The 22,526-nt window shown below is 33.8% G+C and overlaps 1 protein-coding gene across 1 annotated transcript in view; it reads right to left on the minus strand.

Annotated features, from left to right (window-relative positions):
* ptprq (protein tyrosine phosphatase receptor type Q) overlaps nt 1–22,526 on the minus strand; it is a 74,984-nt gene that overhangs the window by 26,732 nt on the left and 25,726 nt on the right. The window contains exons 20-35 of the mRNA XM_073850216.1: nt 21,032–21,101; nt 18,989–19,188; nt 18,643–18,883; nt 16,777–16,905; nt 16,402–16,548; nt 12,700–12,860; nt 12,228–12,615; nt 10,016–10,177; nt 9,662–9,841; nt 8,222–8,329; nt 7,855–8,136; nt 5,600–5,881; nt 5,003–5,123; nt 4,796–4,900; nt 3,749–3,896; nt 875–1,016 (exon numbers count right to left, since the gene is read on the minus strand). Of these exons, the coding sequence (XP_073706317.1) occupies nt 875–1,016; nt 3,749–3,896; nt 4,796–4,900; nt 5,003–5,123; nt 5,600–5,881; nt 7,855–8,136; nt 8,222–8,329; nt 9,662–9,841; nt 10,016–10,177; nt 12,228–12,615; nt 12,700–12,860; nt 16,402–16,548; nt 16,777–16,905; nt 18,643–18,883; nt 18,989–19,188; nt 21,032–21,101 (2,866 nt within the window). The remainder of the gene's footprint in view (nt 1–874; nt 1,017–3,748; nt 3,897–4,795; nt 4,901–5,002; nt 5,124–5,599; nt 5,882–7,854; nt 8,137–8,221; nt 8,330–9,661; nt 9,842–10,015; nt 10,178–12,227; nt 12,616–12,699; nt 12,861–16,401; nt 16,549–16,776; nt 16,906–18,642; nt 18,884–18,988; nt 19,189–21,031; nt 21,102–22,526) is intronic.

The raw sequence follows: 22,526 nt of genomic DNA on the forward strand, positions 1-22,526 counted from the left end.
GAAAAATAAATATTGAGAAAATCGCCCTTAAATTTGCCCAAATTAAGTTCTTAGCTATGCATATTACGAATTAAAATTATGTTTTGAAATGGAACATGGAACATGATCTTTACTTAACATCCTAATGATTTTTGGCATGAAAGAAAAATCAATAATTTTGACCCAAAAATTGTATTGTTGGCTGTTGCTACAAATATATCTTTGCTACTTAAGACTTTTTTTTTTGTGGTTTTTGTGGTTAAGGGGCACAAATGAGCACTTGATATTTAATAAAAGCATGGAACTAAAAACATACAATTAAAAATAAGGAAGATTACTTTCATGAGTAATGTTTGAGTTCATATTGAGATCTCTGAACTGCACATTTTGGCAAATCTGAGTACAGTACGATCTCTTTTGAGATGCATGACATTACTAGGCTCTTTTTCTCAGGACAAACATCTGAGAAGCAGGAGACTTAAGCAAAAAAGTCCCCAGTTGTTCTCAAACAGGAAGTTTTTCGCGTGTCTTAAGTTAAATTGACACATTTACAATATTCTCAAAGACAAATATATAACATGTTACATAATGTACCCAGAAACGTACAGCAACGTGCTATTTTTTATTTTCAACAAATCCTGTGAGAGGAAATGCAAGCTGGGATAGTCTAGAGACCAACAAATAAAAAGTTTCAGGATCAGATGCGCTTGGTCTCGTGGTAGGGCTCAACAATCCCAGTTTGCAGCTTGAAGGAAGTTGTCTCCTTTCACAAAATGTGCTGAATCTGTGCTGTGGGTGTGTTCATGAGTTTCAGTGTGATTTTTTTTTGGAGCGGAATCAGTTGGAAAAGTGGTGCAGAGCTGCGCTTCTCCCCTGAGTGTGTGAGGAGACTGACCGTCCTCTAAGGTGGTGAAGTTTAGACGGGGACTGAACACTCCCCCATCACCAACAGAAGTGCTGGAACTCATCCATACACTGTACTCGTGTCCTGCCCTCAGATCAGACAACACCAACCAGTGCTCTGAGCCAGGAACTGTCTACAGAGAGAGAAAGAGAACATGGTCATTCACTGAATGACAGAATCAGCATTTCATTCTGAGTTTTAAAATGTGTTTGAGTTGCTCTAGCTATTCTTATGGAGATAATCATTTACTTACCCTTCACTTGTTCCAAAATCATTAGAACACTAATATATGACCACTGTACATCTAACGTGGCATAATAAGGCAAATGTAGTATATATATATATATATATATATATATATATATATATATACACACACACACATACATATACATATATATACATATACATATGTATATACATGTACATTATATATATATATATATATATATATATATAAACCAAAATTCTGTTAATTATCGCCATAAATAAATAAATAAATACTTAAATAAACACAGAAAGAAAGAAAGAAAGAAAGAAAGAAAGAAAGAAAGAAAGAAAAATAAATTGGCATAATATGGTAAATGTAGTATATATATATATATATATATATATATATATATATATATATATATATATATATATATATATGTTTGGACACATGAATGAGAAGGTGTGTCCAAACGTTTGGTCTGTACTGTAGATATGAATTCAACTGAAAAAACTTGTGTAAAAAAAATCTTTCAGGTGGTCAAATAGCAAATAGCAAATAGTGGAGCTCTGCAGCCACCTACTGGTAAAAGTTATTTTTTTACTTTTAAAACTGGATTTTCCAAAAGATGGGCAAAAATATTACACTAAACCATGTGAAATTATCCATGTTATCCCCATGAATTAAAGTTAGAAATGTGGTTCTTTTATAAAGTGAATTTTACATAAAAAAAAAAACATTAAAAATATTTATTTATTAATTTATATATATTTAAAAAATATCACTAACCCACTGAAAACTGCACAAATGTAGAGTAAAAACGTTAATAAACAGAAAAATATACAGTACAGACCAAAAGTTTGAACACACCTTCTCATTCATTTGAATGAGAAGGTGTGTCCAAATTTTTGGTCTGTACTGTATATAAACATGAACATTTGGTTAATTATTGCCACCAAATCAGACATTTTAATTGCAAAATAAAAAATAAATACAGAAAGAAAGAAAAAAAGAACAAATGAAAGAGAAGAAAGAAAAAAGAAAGAAAATTTTTTTGGAGAATTTTCACCAGTTAATAAATGGTTTTCATTACATAAATCAGTTATGTCTATCTTTTGCTGTTTCCAAACAATAATTTTGCCATGAATTGTAATAATCCAGTAAGATTTTTGTTTGCACAAAAAGGAGTCTGAAAACAGCAAGTGCTCCACACAAAGATCTGATCTCATCATCATCCAGTCTGTCTGGAATGACATGAAGAAACAGAACAAACTGAGACAGACTAAATCCAGAAGAACTGTGGAAGAAATGTCTCCAAGATGCTTTAAGAGGACTACCTGCAAAGCTAAACTATGTGCAAGTGCACCTAAGGCAAAAGCTGCTTTAGACGCAAAGAATGGTTACACCAAAGTTTATTTAATTTAGTTAATAGAAGTTAACTGATAAAGAAAACCTATTTAAGACATTGTTTTAGACACCATCCTAATTTTCCAGAATTTTGCACAAGTGCCTAAAATGTTTTAAAAATACAGTAGCTTTGCAGGTAGGTTTCTTGAAGCATCTTGGTGATGTTGCCACAGTTGTTCTGGATTTAGTCTGTCTCAGTTTGTTCTGTTTCTTCACGTCAATCCAGACAGATTGGATGATGATAAAATCAGATCTCTGGCTGTTGTCAGACTCCTTGTGCAAACAAAAAACTCACTGGATTATTACAATTAATTGCAAAATGATTTTTTGGAAATATAAACTGATTTCCTACTATCATACTACAGCAAAAGATAGAAATAACTGACCTAAAACCATTTTAAGGCTGGTGATACTAGTGTTCTAGTAATTTTGGTCACCACTGTATCGTCTGTTAAATACAAAATAAGATATTTTGAAGAATGTTGGTAACCAACAGTTGACTCAGTCTAGTTTTTTTTCCTCCATATAATGGAAGTCAGTGGCTACTGTTAACATTTTTGTTGTCCACATTTTTTTAAACATCCTCCTTTATGCTTTTTACAAGAAGAAAGAATCTCAAAGAGGTTTGGAACAACTTGAGAGTGATTAAATAAGGACAGAATTTTCATTTTTGGGTGAACTATTTCTTTGAATGTTACATGTCCAAAAACATGTCTTCTACTTTGTGATTTCTGCACAACTAATCGGGATTGTAAAACCTGTCAAATGTATTTTATCTAGTGAGGACATTTGCACAAGAAGAACAAGCTTTAAACTAAATAACGTCTTAATTAGTATCTTGAACAAATCATATCTACAGTAAATTAGTCTGCTAATTAGGTGTGACATGCTTCAAGTTACAGCTAATTTAGTTAGTTAACACCTAATTAGAAAACATATTAAAATATATTCTTTTTAAAAAGTAAGACTTAAGTTGATTAAACATGACGGTAAAGACTTCTTTTGAACTTTCTATTCATCAAGGAATCCTAAAAAAAGTATCACAGTTTCCAAAAGAATGTTTTCAACACTGATAATAATTAGAAATCTGCATATTAGAATAATTTCTGAAGGATCATGTGACACTGAAGACTGGAGTAATGATGTTGAATATTCAGTTTTGCATGACAAGAATAAATTACAATTATATTTAAAAATATAGAAAACAGAACACCACCATGTTTAGGTCTCTGTGTGAGTGTATATACCTGTGTATACTCTGTATAATTGTGCATGTAGTAGATGGTGTAGTATTGGATGATGCCGTTGGGTTCGTTCGGAGGACTCCAGCTGAGATGCACTTTAGTGGTGGTGAGGAGTCTGTATGATACATTCTGTGGAGGGTCAGATGGGGCTGCAAAACAGAGAAAGGATTTATCATTATGATTATGAAGGCAATTCTCTTTCCAGATATTGTGGTAACTGACTGAATTGAAACATCCAGAAAGAAGTTATATATAGTCCACAAGATAAATAATAGCTGAGCTTATAAAAAATAAGCCGTTCAAAAGTTTACATACACTTGATTTTAAAATACTGTTGTTACATGAATAATCCCCATAGCTGTGTTTTTTTTTTTTGTTTAGTGACAGTTGTTCATAAGCCCCTTGTTTGCTTGCTGTTCTTCAGAAAATTCTTTCAGATCTTCATTCTTTTCAAACGTTTTCACCCCTGGCTCCTAAAACATTGTTTTTTCTTCTGAAGCATCAGTGAGTGTTTGAACCTTCTGTAATATTGCATACGCGTCTCTCAGTTGTCCTCAGTGTGAAAAGATGGATCTTAAAATCATTTCAGTCATTGTTGGAAAAGGTTTTCAGGATTTTTCTGAAGAACAGCAGGCAGTTTAATTGTTCAGGACAAACAAGGGACTAAACAAAATAAAAAAAAATCAGGTAACAACACAGTATTAAGAATCATATAAACTTTTGTAATTTTTATAAACTCAACTATTATTTTCTCTTGTGGACTATATGTAAACATATTTTATGTGAAATATCTTATTCAGGAGGTCAGTACTAAATAAAAAATAACATGCATTTTGCATGATCCCTCTTATTTTGGTAAAATAACTAACATTTTGCAGATCTCGCAAGGTGTATGTTAACTTTTGACTTCAACTGTATATGAGCCTTCACATTAGAAACATGCATATTATGACTAAAAGTGTTGTCTAGGTGGTTTGGAACTAAATGCGTCCATGTTTACCTGATTCTATGGTACTGAACGTGATGTAAATCAGCATTCCTCCATCTCCAAGTCGAGTCCAGCTGCTCACAGAGGCATTATATTGACCCAGTCCATCCACACTCACCACCACTGACGTTTCCGTCACATTAGCGACAAACTCAGAGCTCAGATTCCTAATACATGCAAACAAATGTAAGTTTGTGTTATGTATTTAGTATGCCTACAGACTGGTCTTTGGTGAAAACTGATTATAAATCAGTCTCATCTTTACTTACCAAACTCTCACTATGTAGTATAAAATCTCAGAGTTGGCCTCCTCAGGAGCCTTCCAGGACAGCTCTACCTCAGTATCAGACAATTTCCTGGCAATTAGGAATTTTGGAGGAGAACTGGGTACTGTTGTTTAGGAAAAACAGCTATTATAAACCCAAAACTGTGGAAAAAAACCTTTGCTCTAGAACATGACAGTGATTTGAGTTAGTAAATGTAAGAGAATGACTCCCATGCCGTGAGCGGCATCCACATTTGTCCATCCTGACAGCTGCTAATGGGAAAACTAACCAACCAAACACAGAAAAAAAACACAAACTTTGTCGGCAGGTTCTGTAGAAAGATTAAACTTGGTTTAAAGGCAAACTTTACACTCTGTATAAAAATCCCGGATTGCTTTCAGAAATGTTCTGTAGAAGAAAAGTAGTTAAAAATAATAAAACGGTCCCATTTCCAGCACGCAGACCATTGAAAACTGTAAAAGGAAGATATGTTAAAGTTTGACCTTGATAATTTCTGCATCTTTAGCCAGACTGACACTAAAAAGGAGAAACAGCTTAATTAAACACTAAAAGGTGCATTCGTTAAAACCAAACACTCACCGTCCTCCAGTGTGGTGATGTTCAGGATCTCACTCGTGTGGTTTCCAATGCCGACCTGTGTGGCGCCCTGTACGCTGACACGATAGCGTGCATATTTTCGCAGGTTGGACAGGATGACATAAGGCACATGTGTGGTTTGGTTCAGACTATGTGTGGCGTTCCAGTATTCCACATTGTAGAACAGAATGATGCCATTTGCGAGAAGCGGGGGCGACCATGACACGTTGACCTCACTGGATCCGATGTTCTCATAGGTCAAATCGTAAGGTGGGCTGCCAGGCACTGCAACAAACAATTAAACGACACATTAGGATGAAGTCAGCACTTAGTGCAAAAAATATAACAGCCTGCGAATTGCTGATATTTGACCCTGGACCACAAAACCAGTTATTAGTAGCACAGGTATATTTGTAGAAGAAGCCAACAATACATTTTATGGGTTAAAATTTATTGATTTTTCTTTATGCCAAAAATCTTTAGGATATTGAGTAAAGATCATGTTTAATGAAGATATTTAGTACAGTTCCTACCGTAAATATATCAAAACTTAATATGCATTGCTATGAACTTTTTTTGGACAACTTTAAAAGTGATTTTCTCAATATTTTTGCACCCTCAGATTCTTTTAAATACTTGTATCTCGGCCAAATATTGTCTTATCCTAACAAACCATACATCAATGGAAAGCGTATTTATTCAGATTAGAATTGACCCTTAGATTCAGATTAATTGACCCTTATGACTGGTTTTGTAGTCCAGGGTAACATATAAAAAAAGTCCTCTCAATCGTGATAAATTATATTAGAACATGAAGTGGCCTTTTTAATTAATGAAATTTATTATTGAAACAGTAAAGAGGGGGGAAATTGATTAGATTTTTCGCTTCCCACATAAGCAGCTTAATATGCTGAAATAATAAAAAGAAGGAAACATGAGCACCATAACTAAGCATGCTGGAGCTAATGTGCTAACCACTAGGTCACAGCCTCATTTCAGCCTGTTTTCATGGTGTTTTTGAATTTTAAACATAATGAACAGTACAAAGGGGACAGGGAACTATGTGGAGTAATAAGAAGTAAGCACTAATTTTCAGAAGTTTGGGTTCAGACATTTTTTTAATGGTTTTTTAATGGAATTTATGCTCACCAAGGCTGAATTTATTTAATCAAAAATATAGCAAAAACAGAAATAATGTGGAATATTATTACAATTTACAAATGTTTTCCATTTGAATACATTTTAAAATGTAATTTATTCTTGTGATGCAAAGCTGAATTTTCAAGATCATTAATCCAGTCTTCAGTGTCACATGATCCTTCAGAAATCATTCTAATGTGCAAACTGTGGTACTTTTTTAGCATTCTATAATGTTGAAAAAATGCATTTATTTGAAATAGAATCTTTTTAACAAAATAAAGTCCTCACTGTCACTTTTGATCAATCTTGCAGATTAAAAGTATTTTAAAAAAAGGTTTGCTGCAACAAACATCCAAAAGTCATCTTCATTAATAAGAGTTGGTTATTTACTGCAGAGACTCAGTGCAACTGAAAAAGCAACTGTGGTAAAATCACTACAGTTCACATATTTTAATGCCTTGGTTAGACTTGGAATAGGAATGTCTACGAGAAATCAAATAGCTGGACAACTGAGGGACTCATATGCAACTATTACAGAAGGTTCAAACACTCACTGATGCTTCAGGAGGAAACATGATGCAATAAGAGCCAGGGGTGTAACTTTTGATGTACATTGTGTACATTTTTCTTATTTTGCCTAAATACCATGTTTTCATTTAGTACTGCTCTTCAGAAGCTACAGAAGATACATACATGTTTCCCAAAAGACAAAATAAGTTTACCCTGATCTTCAAATTCAAAAAGTTTTCTTAATGCATCACGTTTCTTTTAAAAGCATTGAGCGTTTGAACCTTCTGTAATAGTTGCATATGAGTCCTTCAGTTGTCCTCAGTGTGAAAAGATGGATCTCAAAATCATACAGTCATTGTTGGAAAGGTTTCAAATATACAAAAATGCTGAAAAACCAAAGAATTTTTCTAAAGAAAAAATTGTTAGACTTGGAATAGGAATGTCTGCGAGAAATTAAACTGCACTTTAATCGCTGTATGTGTGAATGCGCCTTAATTGTAGGAACCCTTTGAAAGGGAAAGAGTGTGGGATTTCAGGATGAGATTGGATTAAAGTTTTATGCCTCTTCTAGTTTTCAATTAAACATGAACACACACACAATGACTCACCATCCTCCCCCGACAGCATCTGTAGAGTATCAGAAATCTGGTTCCCATGTCCGTGTAGTGTAAACGCACGGACGGTCACATTGTAGTGTGTGTACGGTTTTAGGTAGCGCAGTGTGGCACTGGGTGATGTGCTGTTGACTGTGTTGCTGTATGTGCCATTGGTGTAGGAGACCTCGTACTGGCGGATAATGCCGTTGGGTTTCTCCGGTGGAGACCAGGTGATAGTAGCGGTGGAGGAGGTGGTTTTCACTACGGCCAGCCCAAGTGGGGGTGAACCAGGCTCTGAAAGACAAATAGAGGCATGATAAGAGATTTTACAAGGTTTTAAGGGTGCTTCTGTAGTGTGTGAAAATAACTGGCTCAATACCATCCTCTAGTGTCATTACGAAGATGTAGTCTTCATCGGTCAGTGGGCTTTCTCCCACGGCAGTAGACGCGGCCACACGCACCTTATAACTGCTGTACTTGTCCAGACCTGTGGATATGAGCATATACAGTTGAAGTCAAAAATTTACATACACCTTGAATCTGCTAAATGTTAATTGTTTTACCAAAATAAGAGGGATCATACAAAATGCATGCTATTTTTTAATTTAGTACTGACCTGAATGAGATATTTCACATAAAAGACATTTACAAGAGAAAATAATAGTTGCATTTATAAAAATGACCCGTTCAAAAGTTTACATACACTGGATTCTTAATACTGTGTTGTTACCTCAATAATCCACAGCTGTTGGTTTTTCAGCATTTTTGTGTATTTGAACCCTGTCCATCATTGACTGTATGATTTTGAAATCCATTTTTTCACACTGAGGACAAATGAGGAACTCATATGCAACTATTACAGAAGGTTCAAATGCTCACTGATGCTTCAGAAGGAAAAACTATGCATTAAGACCCCAACTTTTGAACAGTATAAAGATGTGTACATTTTTATAATTTTGCCTAAAAATCTTTTTTTTTTTTCATTTATTATTTATTACTGCCCTTTAGAAGCTACAGAAGATACTTGTTTCCCAGAAGACAAAATAAGTTAAATGTACCCTTCAAATTCAGCTCTTAATGCATTGTGTTTCCTTCTGAAGCATAAGCGTTTGAACCTTTTGTAATAACTGTCCCTCAGTTGTCCTCAGTGTGAAAAGATGGATCTCAAAATCATACAGTCATTGTTGGAAAGGTTCAAATACACAAAAAAGCTGAATAAACAAAGAATTTGCGGGACCTGAAGGATTTTTCTGAAGAACAGCGGACAGTTAAACTGTTCAGCACAAACAAGGGACTCATGAAAAACTATCACTAAACAAACAAACAAACAAACAAACAAACAAACAAAAACACAGCTGTGGATCATTCAGGTAACAACACAGTATTAGGAATCATGAGTATGTAAACTTTGAACAGGGTCATTTTTATAAATTATTTTCTCTTGCAAACGTTTATATGTAAACATCTTTTATGTGAAATATCTCATTCAGGTCAGTACTAAATAAGAAATAACAGGCATTTTGTATGATCCCTCTTATTTTGGTAAAATAATTAACATTTTGCAGATTATGCAAGGTGTGTGTAAACTTTTGATTTCAGCTATATAGTGTTATACGGTTGCCTCAAAAACTATTCAATAACCAGGGTCACATTTAGAATTGTCTAAAGTTATTGCATTGCATCTTAGACAATGTCTTTTAATCACCTGGTGATTTTTTTTTAGAGGATGTATTAAGACAACTCTCCTCAAGGTGTCCTAGAAAGTGTGGCACAAGTGCCCAAATCCACTTTTGAGTGAATGATAGTTTTAGTGCATTACCTGTGAGCACTGCAGTGGTGGTGTTTGTCATCTGTTCCATTTGCTGGTTTGTAAGGAGATTGTGTGCATACACGGTGTAGTGAATTATCTTGCCGTTAGGGTTGAGCGGCGGATCCCAAGTAACACGGATAGAGGTGGAAGTCAAATTCTGATAGGACACATTCTGAACAGAGCTGGGCACTGTGGGAAAACACTGGGGTTACTTTATACAGTGGTTGTATGGAATCCACCTAATTTTCTTGTAGGACGTGGCCATTTGTAAATGTAATATGTCTGGCATTTTACTGCACTTTGTTATTCTTCTCGTTATTTCACTTCAGCGGATAGTGAACCAAAAGTCTGAATGTATTTTACCTTGTTCAGTTGTTTTCACTGTAACTTCTGTGAAAGGTCCTTCTCCAATGATGTTTTTTGCTGTCACGCTAAATTTGTACTCGGTGAAAGGACTCAGTCTTCTAACCACATGCATGATGGGATTAGACGACAGGTCTGCTGTCTCCTCAGTGGGAGGTAGGACTGTCAATCAAAAGGCACAACCAATTAGAAAACAGAAAACAACAGAGTGCAACTACGACTGCCCACCTTGTCAGCGCTCAGAATTCTTAAAAATAATTTTCTCCATTGGGATTTAAAAAAATTCTTCAATAAAGAATTACACACCTTGCAAAAAAGTATTTTTATTTACAAAATTCTAAAAAAAAAAAAAAAAAGCTTGCCAGTAAGCACTATGAGTTAAATAATAAAAAATACTATAAATCATGGACTATTGTAAGAACTAGTAAGTATGAAATTCTTATTTAAATTAATTTATAGAAAGAAAAACACATTTATATAAAATATTTATATTTTATATAAAATGTAAATAAAAATATATAAAATATTTTAAATATATATATATAAAAAAAAATTAGTGTCTTGTCTGTATTTAAGACAGTGCTGTTATTAACAAACAGTTTTTCAGAAATTAAAAGTATCTGGAAAAATAAAATAATGAAATAAAATAAAATAAAATAAAAAACAGTATATGAAAAAAACACCTAAAATTAAAATAAGGTTAAATTGGAAGCTATTACAAATTATGAGAGTGCGAAACAAATGCCATTTAAACAAAAATTAAATTAAAAACTGCAAATAAAATCTAATTCAAAATATTTATAAACACTATAATAGTGCATTAAGTAAAGTGTTTGTTTGCACAAGGAGTCTAACAACAGCCAGTGCCCCACACAGAGATCTGATCTCATCATTATCCAGTCTGTCTGGAATGACATGAAGAAAACAGAACAAACTGAGACAGACTAAATTTCAAAACTGTGGCAACGTCTCCAAAATGTTTCAAGAAACCTACCTGCAAAGCTACCTGAAAAACTATGCACAAGGGCATCTAGGGCAAAAGGTGCTTTAAATGAAAAGGATGGTCAAACGTTAATTTAATTTAGTTATAGAAACAGGCTCATTCTCCAACTCCCCCCGAGTTAATAAGTTGAGTTTCATCATTTTGAAATCCATTCAGCTATTCTCCTGTTCTGGGGATATAACTTTTAGCATAACTTAGCATAGATCATTGAATCCTATTAGACCAATAGCATCGCATTCAAAAATGACCAATGAGGAACTACACTCCCATTCCGGCGTAATAGTCAAGGAAGTTTGTTGCCGTAACATGGCCGAAGCAGGTGCAGTAATATCACGCAGCACATGTGCAAATGCTAACCTAGCTGGGAACTAATTTGAGGCCCTGCGTGATATTACTCCGCCTGCTTCGCCCATGTTACGGCAGCAAACTTTCTTATCTATTACGCCGGAATGAGAGTGTAGTTCCTAATCTTATCAGCCTAGAAAATCGCAGCTTTACATTTTCCGTCAGTATTAGTACACGATATAACTACAGAAGAGTCAAGTTTTAAACAGGACAAATATCAAAACTCGTTGGTCATTTTTGAACAGAATGCTATTGGTCTAATAGGATTCAATGATCTATGCTAAGCTATGCTAAAAGTGATATCGCCAAAACAGGAGAACGCCTGAATGGATTTCGAAACGGTAAAACTCAACTTATTAACTCGGGGGGAGTTGGAGAATGAGCCTATTTCCAAAAAAAAGTGGACTGTTCCTTTAATATAAGTTAACTGATAAAGAAAATCTATTAATGCATTATTTTTGACAGCATCCTCATTAAGTGTCTAAAACTTTTAACAGTACTATAGCTTTGCATGTAGGTTTCTTGAAGCATTTTATTCGCAGTTCCTTGTGCAAACAAAGATCTCACTGGATTATTACAAGTAATGGCAAAATTCATGTTTGGAAATGTAAACTGATATTTCCAATTGATATACAACAGCAAAAAAAAAAGAAAAGAAGAAATAACTGACTTAAACCATTTTAGCTGGTAAAAAAACTAGTGTTCTAATAATTTTGTTCATTAGCGAACATTTAATTCCTTACAGAAACCGAGTAAAAATGACCTATTATGAGTTGTTATTTTGATTGTATATATCCACATCACAACAACCTTGAAATATGAGTGAGGACATAATGGGTGGAGTCAGGGGGAGGAGTTATTTACCTTCTATCCCAATAGTGGTGGCAGCTCTTGTTGGGGGGTTCGTCTGCTGCTGGGTGGAGTCTGTGGCCACCCCCCTAGTGACACGATGGGGCTGGGATAGGCTTGGTGGTTGGTCAGTTCCTTGAGTGAGAGCTGATATATCAGTCAACGCCTCCTCGGTTACAGCCTCAGTCTCAGCCTGAACAGATGCATCGGTTCTGTCGCGGGTCACCGTGAGCCAGGGTGGAGGTGTGTGGGGGGTGCTCGGGGTCAGAGGAAGATCAGTGTCAGTCGTATCAGTGTTGGTAAAACCACGACCCAGTGCGGGAAATGTTCCATGTGAGGTAAGAGCGAACACAGATGCTGTGGTGATGTCAAGCGACCTTGCATTACGACGAAGTGGAACGTTCTGTAAAACAACGACATATGTTTATGCTAAACCAAACACAACACTGTGATTATCTGTGTGTTTGTGGAGCTTAGTGCGTTTTACCTGTCCTCGCAGGGTGATGTCCTGTACAAGGGTACTGCGATACAACACTAGAATCCGATAGTGTGTGATCAATCCGTTCGGTTGGCTCGGGGGTCTCCAGGACAGACGGACTGAGGTGGAGTCCACAGCCTCTGCTGTCAGACGAGACACAGCACTCGGGGCTAACATGGAAATAAATGCGAACACATATCGTTAATATCACTTTGCTATATGTGAACCTGGACCACAAAACCAGTCATAAGGTTAAATTTTACAAAACTGAGATGTATACATCATATGAAAGTTCAATAATTAAGCTTTCTATTGATGTATGGTTTGTTAGGATATGACAATATTTGGCCGAGATACATCTATTTGAAAATCTGGAATCTGAGGGTGCAGAAAAATCTAAATACTGAGAAAATCACCTTTAAAGTTGTCCAAATTAGGTTCTTAACAATGCATATAACTAATCAAAAATTACATTTTGATATATTTACAGTAGGTGTTTTACAAAAAATCTTCATGGAACATGATTTTTACATAATTTCCTAATGATTTTTGGCATAAAAGAAAAATCAATAATTTTGACCCATACAAAGTATTTTTGACTATTGCTACAAATATACCCCAGCGACTTGAGACTGGTTTTGTGGTCCAGGGTCACATATGCCAGAGGCCTCAGCACAGTTCCAAGAGGCCTGCAAGATGACTTCAAATTACTTAAAAAAACAAAAAATTCAGTCATTGAAACTTTTTAAGTTTCTTATTGAACTACTGAAACTTGCTTTTTTCGTTCTAGTTTTAATTTTTATTTAATAATTTTCATAAAATTTATATTGTTATAAAAACTATTTATAATATTTATTTCAATATTTTAGCATTTATTTTAATTAATTAATATTTTGACTTTTTGTAGATAAAACAGCTTTGTTATTACAGCAATTCTGTGATTTTTTTTTTTATCTATGAGTTATTCATTTTTAGGTTAAAGTTAAATTATGGAAAAGTGCATAGCAAGATCTTTAATGCCACATTTAAAAACAACAGCAATATAAAAACAATATTAAAACACTACTGTTCAAAAGTTTGAACCGTAAAATATTATTTTATGTTTTTGAAAGAGATCTGACCATGATTCATTTTGTCAGGACTCTGTGATGAATAGAAAGTTGAAAAGAACAGCATTTATTTTGAAATATTTTTTTTACTACCAGTCAAAAAGTTTTTGAACTGTAAGATTTTCAATGTTTTTTAAAAAAGTCCCTTTTGCTCTCCAAGCTAGCATGGATTTCATTCAAAGTAAAGCAAAAACAGTAAAATGATTTTTTTTTTTTTTTACTATTTAACATATCTGTGTTCCATTTGAATATATTTTAAAATGTAATTTATTCCTGTGATTTCAAAGCTGAAATTTTAGCATCATTACTCCAGTCACATGATCCTTCAGAAATAATTTGATTATTCTGATATTCTGTTCAAAAACATTTATTTTTATGTTGAAAAGAGCTGATTAGAATTGTTTTCAGTTTTCTTTGATAAATAGAAAGTTCAGAAGAACAGCATTTATCTGAAATAGAAATCTTTTGTAACATTAACATTTTTGCAAAATGTCTTTAACATCACTTTTGATCAATTTAAAATTCTTTACCAAAAAAAAACTGACTTAAATGGTATGTGTATAATGTTAGAAAAGCTTTTTATTTCAGATAAATGCTGATCTTTAGATCTTTCTATTCATCAAGGAATCCTGAAAAAAAAAACTTAACAGCAAATCAGCATATTAGAATGATTTCTGAAAGAAATTTCTGAAGACTGTAGTAATGGTGCTAAAAATGTAGCTTTGATCACAGAAATAAATTGCATTTTAAAATATATTCAAATAGAAAACAGTTATTTTAAATATTAAAAATAGTTCACAATATTACCGCTTTTGCTGTATTTTGGATCAAATAATTGCAGGCTTGGTGAGCAGAAGAGACTTCTTTAAAAATATTAAAAGTCCTACTACTCAAAAACTGTTGACTGGTAGTGTAAATGTCTTAACTGTCAATTTTGTGAATGGTGAATGGTTGTGCATAGTACCTATGTAAATTCAGGGTTGGATTATTAATGTCCATTACTAGGAGCAGCTGATATATTTTTGTTGAGAAAAATGCAGCCTCTTATTTATCACACATAACCAGCATTGGATGCTTTAAGGCCTTGAACCAAAATCCAATTTTAGATAAAAGCAACCCTAAGTGAACAAATAACCTTTCTTGTTTTTCCACACATTTAATGACCATTTTCTTATTCAGCACCAACTGGCTCTGTATGAAAAAGCCATTTCCTCCAGCTAAATTAACCCAATTAAAATGTATAATTAGAGATAGCTGATTTCACAGACAGACTTAATTACACCCAGACCAGCTAAATATAAAGCTCATTTATAACTCTCACTTGTTTTGACCCTTACAGAACACTTACAGAAGTTGCAAACACGCATTCCCCTAGCCTTCTGTTCTCCAAACAGATGAATCAAAAATGAAATTGTTTTGTATGACATGGCTCCCAATATGTCGCCATTAAGCATACACAGAGACAGTTTAAGAAAACAAATGACACCAACAATCAATCATGCTGGAGGTTATTGTGGTGACAACCTGGATGTCTGAAGGAACCATTAATTCTCCACTGGAGTGGAAAATACACAAGATGAATTTGTGGCAATTCATCCATGAACCACAACTAAAGTGTAGCTGGGTCATGCAGAAAGAAAATGGGGAGAAAAACAAAAGAAATTCCACATCAGCATTATCTAAAGCGTTTTTTTTTTAAGTTACAGTCGGCACAGATAAATGTGGTTCTGCTGGTTATTGTGTATAATATTTTCATACAGGGAATGTGGGTTTTGTTTAACTATTATTTGAGTCTTTATGAAACAAAATCAGCTGAAGTATACGCTTTGATTACTCAGGTTCACTTTATCTAATATCATTTCTGAAGATTTGAAACATTCACTGTGATTGGCTAAATCTCCCTTTGAAAAAAATATACTGACATGACATAATAAAATAAAATTATTTTGTCCTCATAAGTTGGCTAAATCTCCCTTTGGGAAAATATGAGGACATTAAATAATAAATAAATAAATAAATAAAAATAAAGTATAAAATAAAATAATTTTGTCCTTAAAAATTGGCTAAATCTGATAAAAACCTCCCTTCATAAAATAGCATAACATAACATCACATAAAAAATACAAAAAATAAAAAACAATAAAGTAATAATTTAGGTTTACCTAACTATAGTAAAGAAATAATTTTGTCCTCAGAAGTAGGCTAAATCTCCCTTTGGGAAAATACAAGGACATAAAATAAAATAAAATAAATGAAAAATAAACTACAATACAATAAAAAAAAAAAAAACAACAATTGGCAATATCTCCCTTAAAAAAATAAAAAAATGTTGTCCTCAGAATTTGGCTAAATCTCCCTTTGGGAAAATATAAGGACATTAAATAATAATAAAAAAAATATATATATAAAATAAAATAAAAAATAAAGTATAAAATAAAATAATTTTGTCCTCAGATATGGCTAAATCTCCCTTTGGGAAAATATGATTAAAAAAAATAATAATATAATAAAAATTATAATAAAATAAATTATAAAATAAAATAAAATACTTTTACTTAGAAATGCAAGAACGCTCTCTTCTAGAGGTTAAGAAGTTTTTTACCTTCTGCTAGTGTTGTAATGTTGAACACTGCTGCCGGTCCTGTGGCCCCCGCTGATTTGGCCATCACATGGATGTAGTATTGTGTGTATGGAGTCAGTCCAGTGTACATAAACGCCTGTTCGATTGTGCTGTTCTCACTAATAAGCCCTGAAATGTACACATACATGCACCACATTAGTAAACAAACAATGAGAAGACGTGCTTTGCATTAAGTAGTCTGGAGCATGTCAGGAGCACGTCTGCTAAATGCAAGGCCACAAAGCTTTAAACCTTACTGGATGATGTTATATAAATCTCCTGTCACAGTGTGGTGCCTGTCTGATAATATGAAAAATAAATGCATTGGTTTGATGGTCAAGAGGTGTTAAGTGTTACCTTCAGAGCTGTGCAGCTGGATGACGTAACTGAAGCGTCCTGTGGTTATCTTTGGAGGGTCCCATGTTAGAGATAGAGATTTAGAAGTGATGTTTCTAAAAATTACATTTTGTGGCGGGTCTTCAGGGGCTGCAACACACATTCACATTTTTTTATTCACAATTCCACAAATGCAGTCATAAGGGTTAATAAGCCATAAGGTTTTGATTTTTATACATCATCTGAAAGCTGAACAAATAAGCTTTCCATTTATGTATGGTTTGTTATGGACAATATTTGGTCGAGATGCAATTATTTGAAAATCTGGAATCTGAGGGTGCCAAAAAATCAAAATATTGAGAAAATCTTCTTAAGGTTGTCGAAATAAAGTTCTTAGCAATGCATATTACTTATCAAAAATTAAGTTTTGATACACTGTATTTATGATACGGTATTTTAAAAAAAACTTTCATGGAACATGATCTTTACTTAATATCCTAATGATTTTTGGCATATACTGTAAAATAAATAATTTTGACCTATACAATTTGTTTTTGGCTTTTGCTACAAATATACCCTGTGCTACTTAAGACTTGTTTTGTTGTCCAGGGTCACATTTGTTACAGAATATTGGGATTTTGTATTATTGTAAAAATTGAGATTATTTAAATAGCACAACATTAAAATGGCATTTGCAATAGAAATTATCTTCAGTAATGTATACTATTGCTATAATTCCAGTCATTATTACAAAAATTATGAAAACACACATGTGTAACATGTATTAACGAATCATGCCCTAACACATGAGAGACATTTATTTAAGTAAATAGATTTCTGAATAGAATTAGAATTTTGTTTACTGTTCAATTTTTTTTTAGGATTTTGAAGTCTCTTTCGCTTAACTAGGCTGCATGTATTTAATCAAAAATAAAGTACAAATGTATTATTGTGACTTGATATTAAGCTATTTAAAATACTGTTGTGATATATTTTAAAATGTAATTTATTCCTGTGATGCAAAGCTGAATTTTCAGCAACCATTACTCTAGTCTTCAGTGTCACATGATCCTTTAGAAAATAGAATTTTAATAGGCAAGAATTCTAATATTCTAATATATGCTAATTCTAATATATTTTTATAGAACTTCTGATCCATTTAATGCATCCATGCTGAATAAAAGCATTCAAATAATTAAATAAATCAGTAAAAAAATCACTTTACTTAAAATAATGAGAAAAGTAGTATCTAATGCATTAATTAAGCCTTGTAATGCACCTTATAATGCACTGTACGATCTTATAAATAACCACAGTTATACAACTTTTCAATTATACACCTTTAGAAAGTATAATGCATTAAAACTATTATCATCATGCATTTTAACTTTGGTTACAAATATTTGTGACCCAGGACAACATTTGTCCTATTATGATAGGACAATATTTAGCCCGAGAAACAACTATTTAAAATTCTGAAATCTGAGGGTGCAAAAAAATTTGAGAAATACTCAGAAAATCACCTTTAAAGTTGTCCAAATGAAGTTCTTGGCAAGTTTTTATATATTTATGGTAAATTGTTTTTACAAAATATCTTCATGGAACATGATCTTTACGTAATATTCTAATGATTTATGGCATAAAAGAAAAATCGATAATTTTGACCCATATAATGTATTTTTGGCTATTGCTACAAATATACCCGTGCGTGCTACTTAAGACAGGTAATGTGGTCTAGGGTCACATTTATGAAAAGATACATTACAACATACAATATGAATACCTTTATAACACATTATACATACAATCTTACTGATAAACTTGTGAATAGTGCAGATATCCAGTATTTAAGAATTAAGGGTGTGTGCGTGGGTGATGATAGCATACCAGCCTCTGGCATGCGGACCATAGTGCTGGCGATCTGTCCCTCCCCGTCACTGGTAAAGGCGGACACTTCAAACACATAAGGAGTGTATGGGCGGAGCTCATCAATCTTCACACTGATTGGAACGCTCCAGATGGAGGCGGGAGGCACTGCTGAGAGCGTAACTGTGGGCAACACAGCAGAGGTCAACTGGGAAGACTCCGATGGGCTTGGAGTTCCACGAGATAAGATGTCTGCTGCATCCTAGAAGACACATACACATAAATACTTTGAAACTGATTGTATAGATTAGATTGGTAGATCAATGCATATACCACCAAATATTAATTAATGCAAGTACAAACATACGTTGCAGTGAGGGAGGGCTCCGTTCATGATGTCCTCTGCGTTGAGCTCCAGTGTACGGACGATCTGGCCTGTTCGAGCATGTTTGACTTTTACGGCAAACTTAGTGATGAGACCATTAATGCGTACGGGGAGAAACCATGTCACTAACACTGATGTGTGATCCTCAGCAAACGCAGTGAGGTTTGACACCAGACCAGGGGCTGTGAGATTGAACATAAACACAGATCAGAACACATACACACACTAAGCATACTGTACGAGTCTCTTATGCTCACCAAGGCTGCATTTATTTGATCAAAAGTGCAGTAAATGCAGAAATATTTTTACAATTTAAAAAAGAACTGTTTCCTATTCTCATATTTTTTTAAATGCGATTTATTTCTGTGATGCGAAGCTGAATTTTCAGCAGCATTATTCCAGTCTTCAGTGTCACATGATCCTTCAGAAATCATTCTAATATGCTGATTTGTTGCTCAAGAAACGTTTCTTATTTTCACTGTTGAAAATACCATCACTTTTGATCAATTTAATGCATCCTTGGTGAATAAAAATATAAATTTCTTATAAAAAAATTATACTGACCCCAAACCTTAGAACGGTAACATTTAAAATCTAATCTTATATAATGTCTGGCAATACCAGAATTCATTGTGGTGAGTTCAGGGTATATTTTAGGGATTGCAAGATTTAAAAAAATATAAATGAAGACTTGGGGGAAAAAAAGTGTACATTTTAAAGTTAAATTATTCAATCTAATGCACTTTAAGAGTTTAAAATTAAGAGCTCCAACCCATGTTCTTAACTAAGAAAACTTAAGTCAGAAAAAAGTCAATGAATTGACTTGTACCTGAACTTTAAAAGGAACTCAGACCTCTTTTTATTTGTGATATACTGTCTCAGTCTAAATTACATTCACACTGGTTCTAACAAATTTTAATATAATAATAACAACAACAACAATTTATATCATTGTTATTGCTATGACAGTAATAGCCATATTTTGTAAAAACAATAATAATAATTAAAAAAAATTGTGAAATAAATGAAAATGAATATTTCATAGGTATATTATTTTTGCTTTACACTACACAAGGGAAATTACAAAACTTGTTTCCTAATTTCTACACTTGAAAGAGATATTTTGAATTTGGACTGCAGTAACGTTACCCATATAAACCGCTAGCTGTCAGCAATTCATACTGCATTTTGAGCGTAGAAACGAGAGTAGAGCTTTTATTTTGATGGAAAACTCCAGCTTCAATGAAAAAAGGCCAACAAAAACATGTCTCACTACAAAACAAGTGAAATGCTGTAATCATCTGCCGCAGAAATAAAGCATAACTGGTGGCCATTGAATTCCCAAATGTACGCTAAACTCACAGCACATGCATTAAAACTGCATTCAATGTGAACTGAGCTGTTCTGAGACGTGGAAAACACCGGATCACGAGCTGATCGCCTGAACGAAGTGCACACTTCTCTTTGAAATGTGCAACGAAAACAGACTTGATATAGGGATTAATCCATATTGTGCTTTCTGTTTTAGTTCATTTGACAGATAATGTGCCAAAGCAAAATGGTCCAAAACACAACTTTAAACTTTTTATGTTAAAATAAGAAGTTTAAATATATTTTAAAAGCTTTTTGTCTGGAAGACCTATTGTTTCATATTATCATGTGACCACGATGAAATCGAGACTCTTTTGCCATTGTGATACCACAATATTGATTAAGCCATTAGATCCCTAGTATTACATCAAAATTGAGGGAAATGTCAATTTTAAATATATTTAATTCTTTATTCAAACACTCCATTTAAATAAAATGTACAATTTCATGCAATACTGTGCTTTGTGTATTTTTGTGCTTATTAGAGTATCAAAATGCGCTTCACGGGAGGAAGGTTATTAGTGTTTTACACATGAGTGAGCATTAACAAAGCTGCTGTCCATGAAGAGCATTTTGAATCAGTTACTTTGAAGACAGCGAAGAGGCTCACTAAGCCTTTGAAAAAAGCTTATGTGAAATACAGATGTTGCTTACGGGCCTCCGCCGTTTTGTAGTACAGAGACTGGCTAAAAGGTCCAACTCCTGCTTTGTTTACTGCTGCAACCTACAGAGAAAAGACATAAGAAAAGCTTTTAAGAAGCAATGCACACAGTATAAGAACATCTGCTTGATTTATCACCATGACTTAGCAGAGGTGGTTTTAAAAACACTGTGAATGAAGATTCCACTGCAAGATGATCTACTCCAGACAACAGATCCATCAAATACTGTCACATGTACAAACACACGCTCACACAAAAGCTCACAGAGTCAATTCAGAGTTCACGGTGTACCCGGCCAATGAATTCACGAGACAAATGAGGGAAAACAGAGATCCCTCGTGGATCCAGAGTTCTCTGTAGGAGATGAATAATTCACGGCTGATAAATTATTGAGTGGGATCAATGGAATAGAGGCCACTGGCAACTTTCCCATGGACAGTTAATCCAGTAGCGTCTGCTGAACGCTGGACCTTCCCTATAGAGTTGAAAAGCATTTTCTGAAAAGTTTTTACTGGCTGCTGTTTCATTAGAGGTGACACAATACACCACAATGATGGTAAATAAATGGAAAACACTTATGAAGGAAGATCTAACATCTCAGATACACATGGGCAACATCTATAACATCTATAAATGCATGGATTTCCATGCATTTAATAAGGAGCAGGTCATATGTTTGCTTTTAGAACAGCTTTGGTTCTTTGGGGAATAATGTAGTTCGGCTTTTGAACTGTGTGATATTGCTCCATTCCTCAATAAGAAGCCTGGAGCTCTTTAGAGTTAGAAAGAAATCGGAAATCCCTCACATTTCTCACTGGGAATCTTTAAGCAGCACATTTCTCATGACGTCACATGTGAATGTGTTTAGTACTGTGTATTAGGACACTTCTGCCCTGGAATATGAGCATATTATTAGAAACTCTCATAATCTTTGGCCATTATTCTACCATGTAGAGGAATCAGTGTATCTTAAATTAAGTTGCAATAGTGTGGGTATCATCTGATTTTCTTCAAATGCTCACCTGTCTGCATAAAGTTAAAAGGCACAGACTGTGAGCATTTTGTTTTTGTCTGAGTTTTGTTCTCCTATAACAGCTTACAAGGCAGATCTGCCAGGATTAAAGTTCGTTTTAAGATGCATTTTTGTGACATTTATAAAGTATTCACTGAATGATCTGATCTCGTCAAGTGCTTCAACCATATTTTCAATCTTTATTACAATTTTGCTCCTTGAGCGTAATTATTCTTTGCAACCATGCTCACATTATTATTATTTTATTACTTTATTGCTGCTGTTATCAATGCATTTGCAATTTTGTTATTTTATATAAACACTACTGTTCAAAATGTTTCTTTTTTCAAGAAATGCAATAAAATACTTTATTCAGCAAGGATGCATTACTGTATATTGTTCAAAAGTGACAGACCTTTATAATGTTACAGTAGATTTATATTACAAAAATGCTCTTCTTTTGAACTTTCTATTC

This window comes from Garra rufa, chromosome 11, assembly GCF_049309525.1.
Source record: "Garra rufa chromosome 11, GarRuf1.0, whole genome shotgun sequence".
Taxonomy (NCBI): Eukaryota; Metazoa; Chordata; class Actinopteri; order Cypriniformes; family Cyprinidae; genus Garra; species Garra rufa.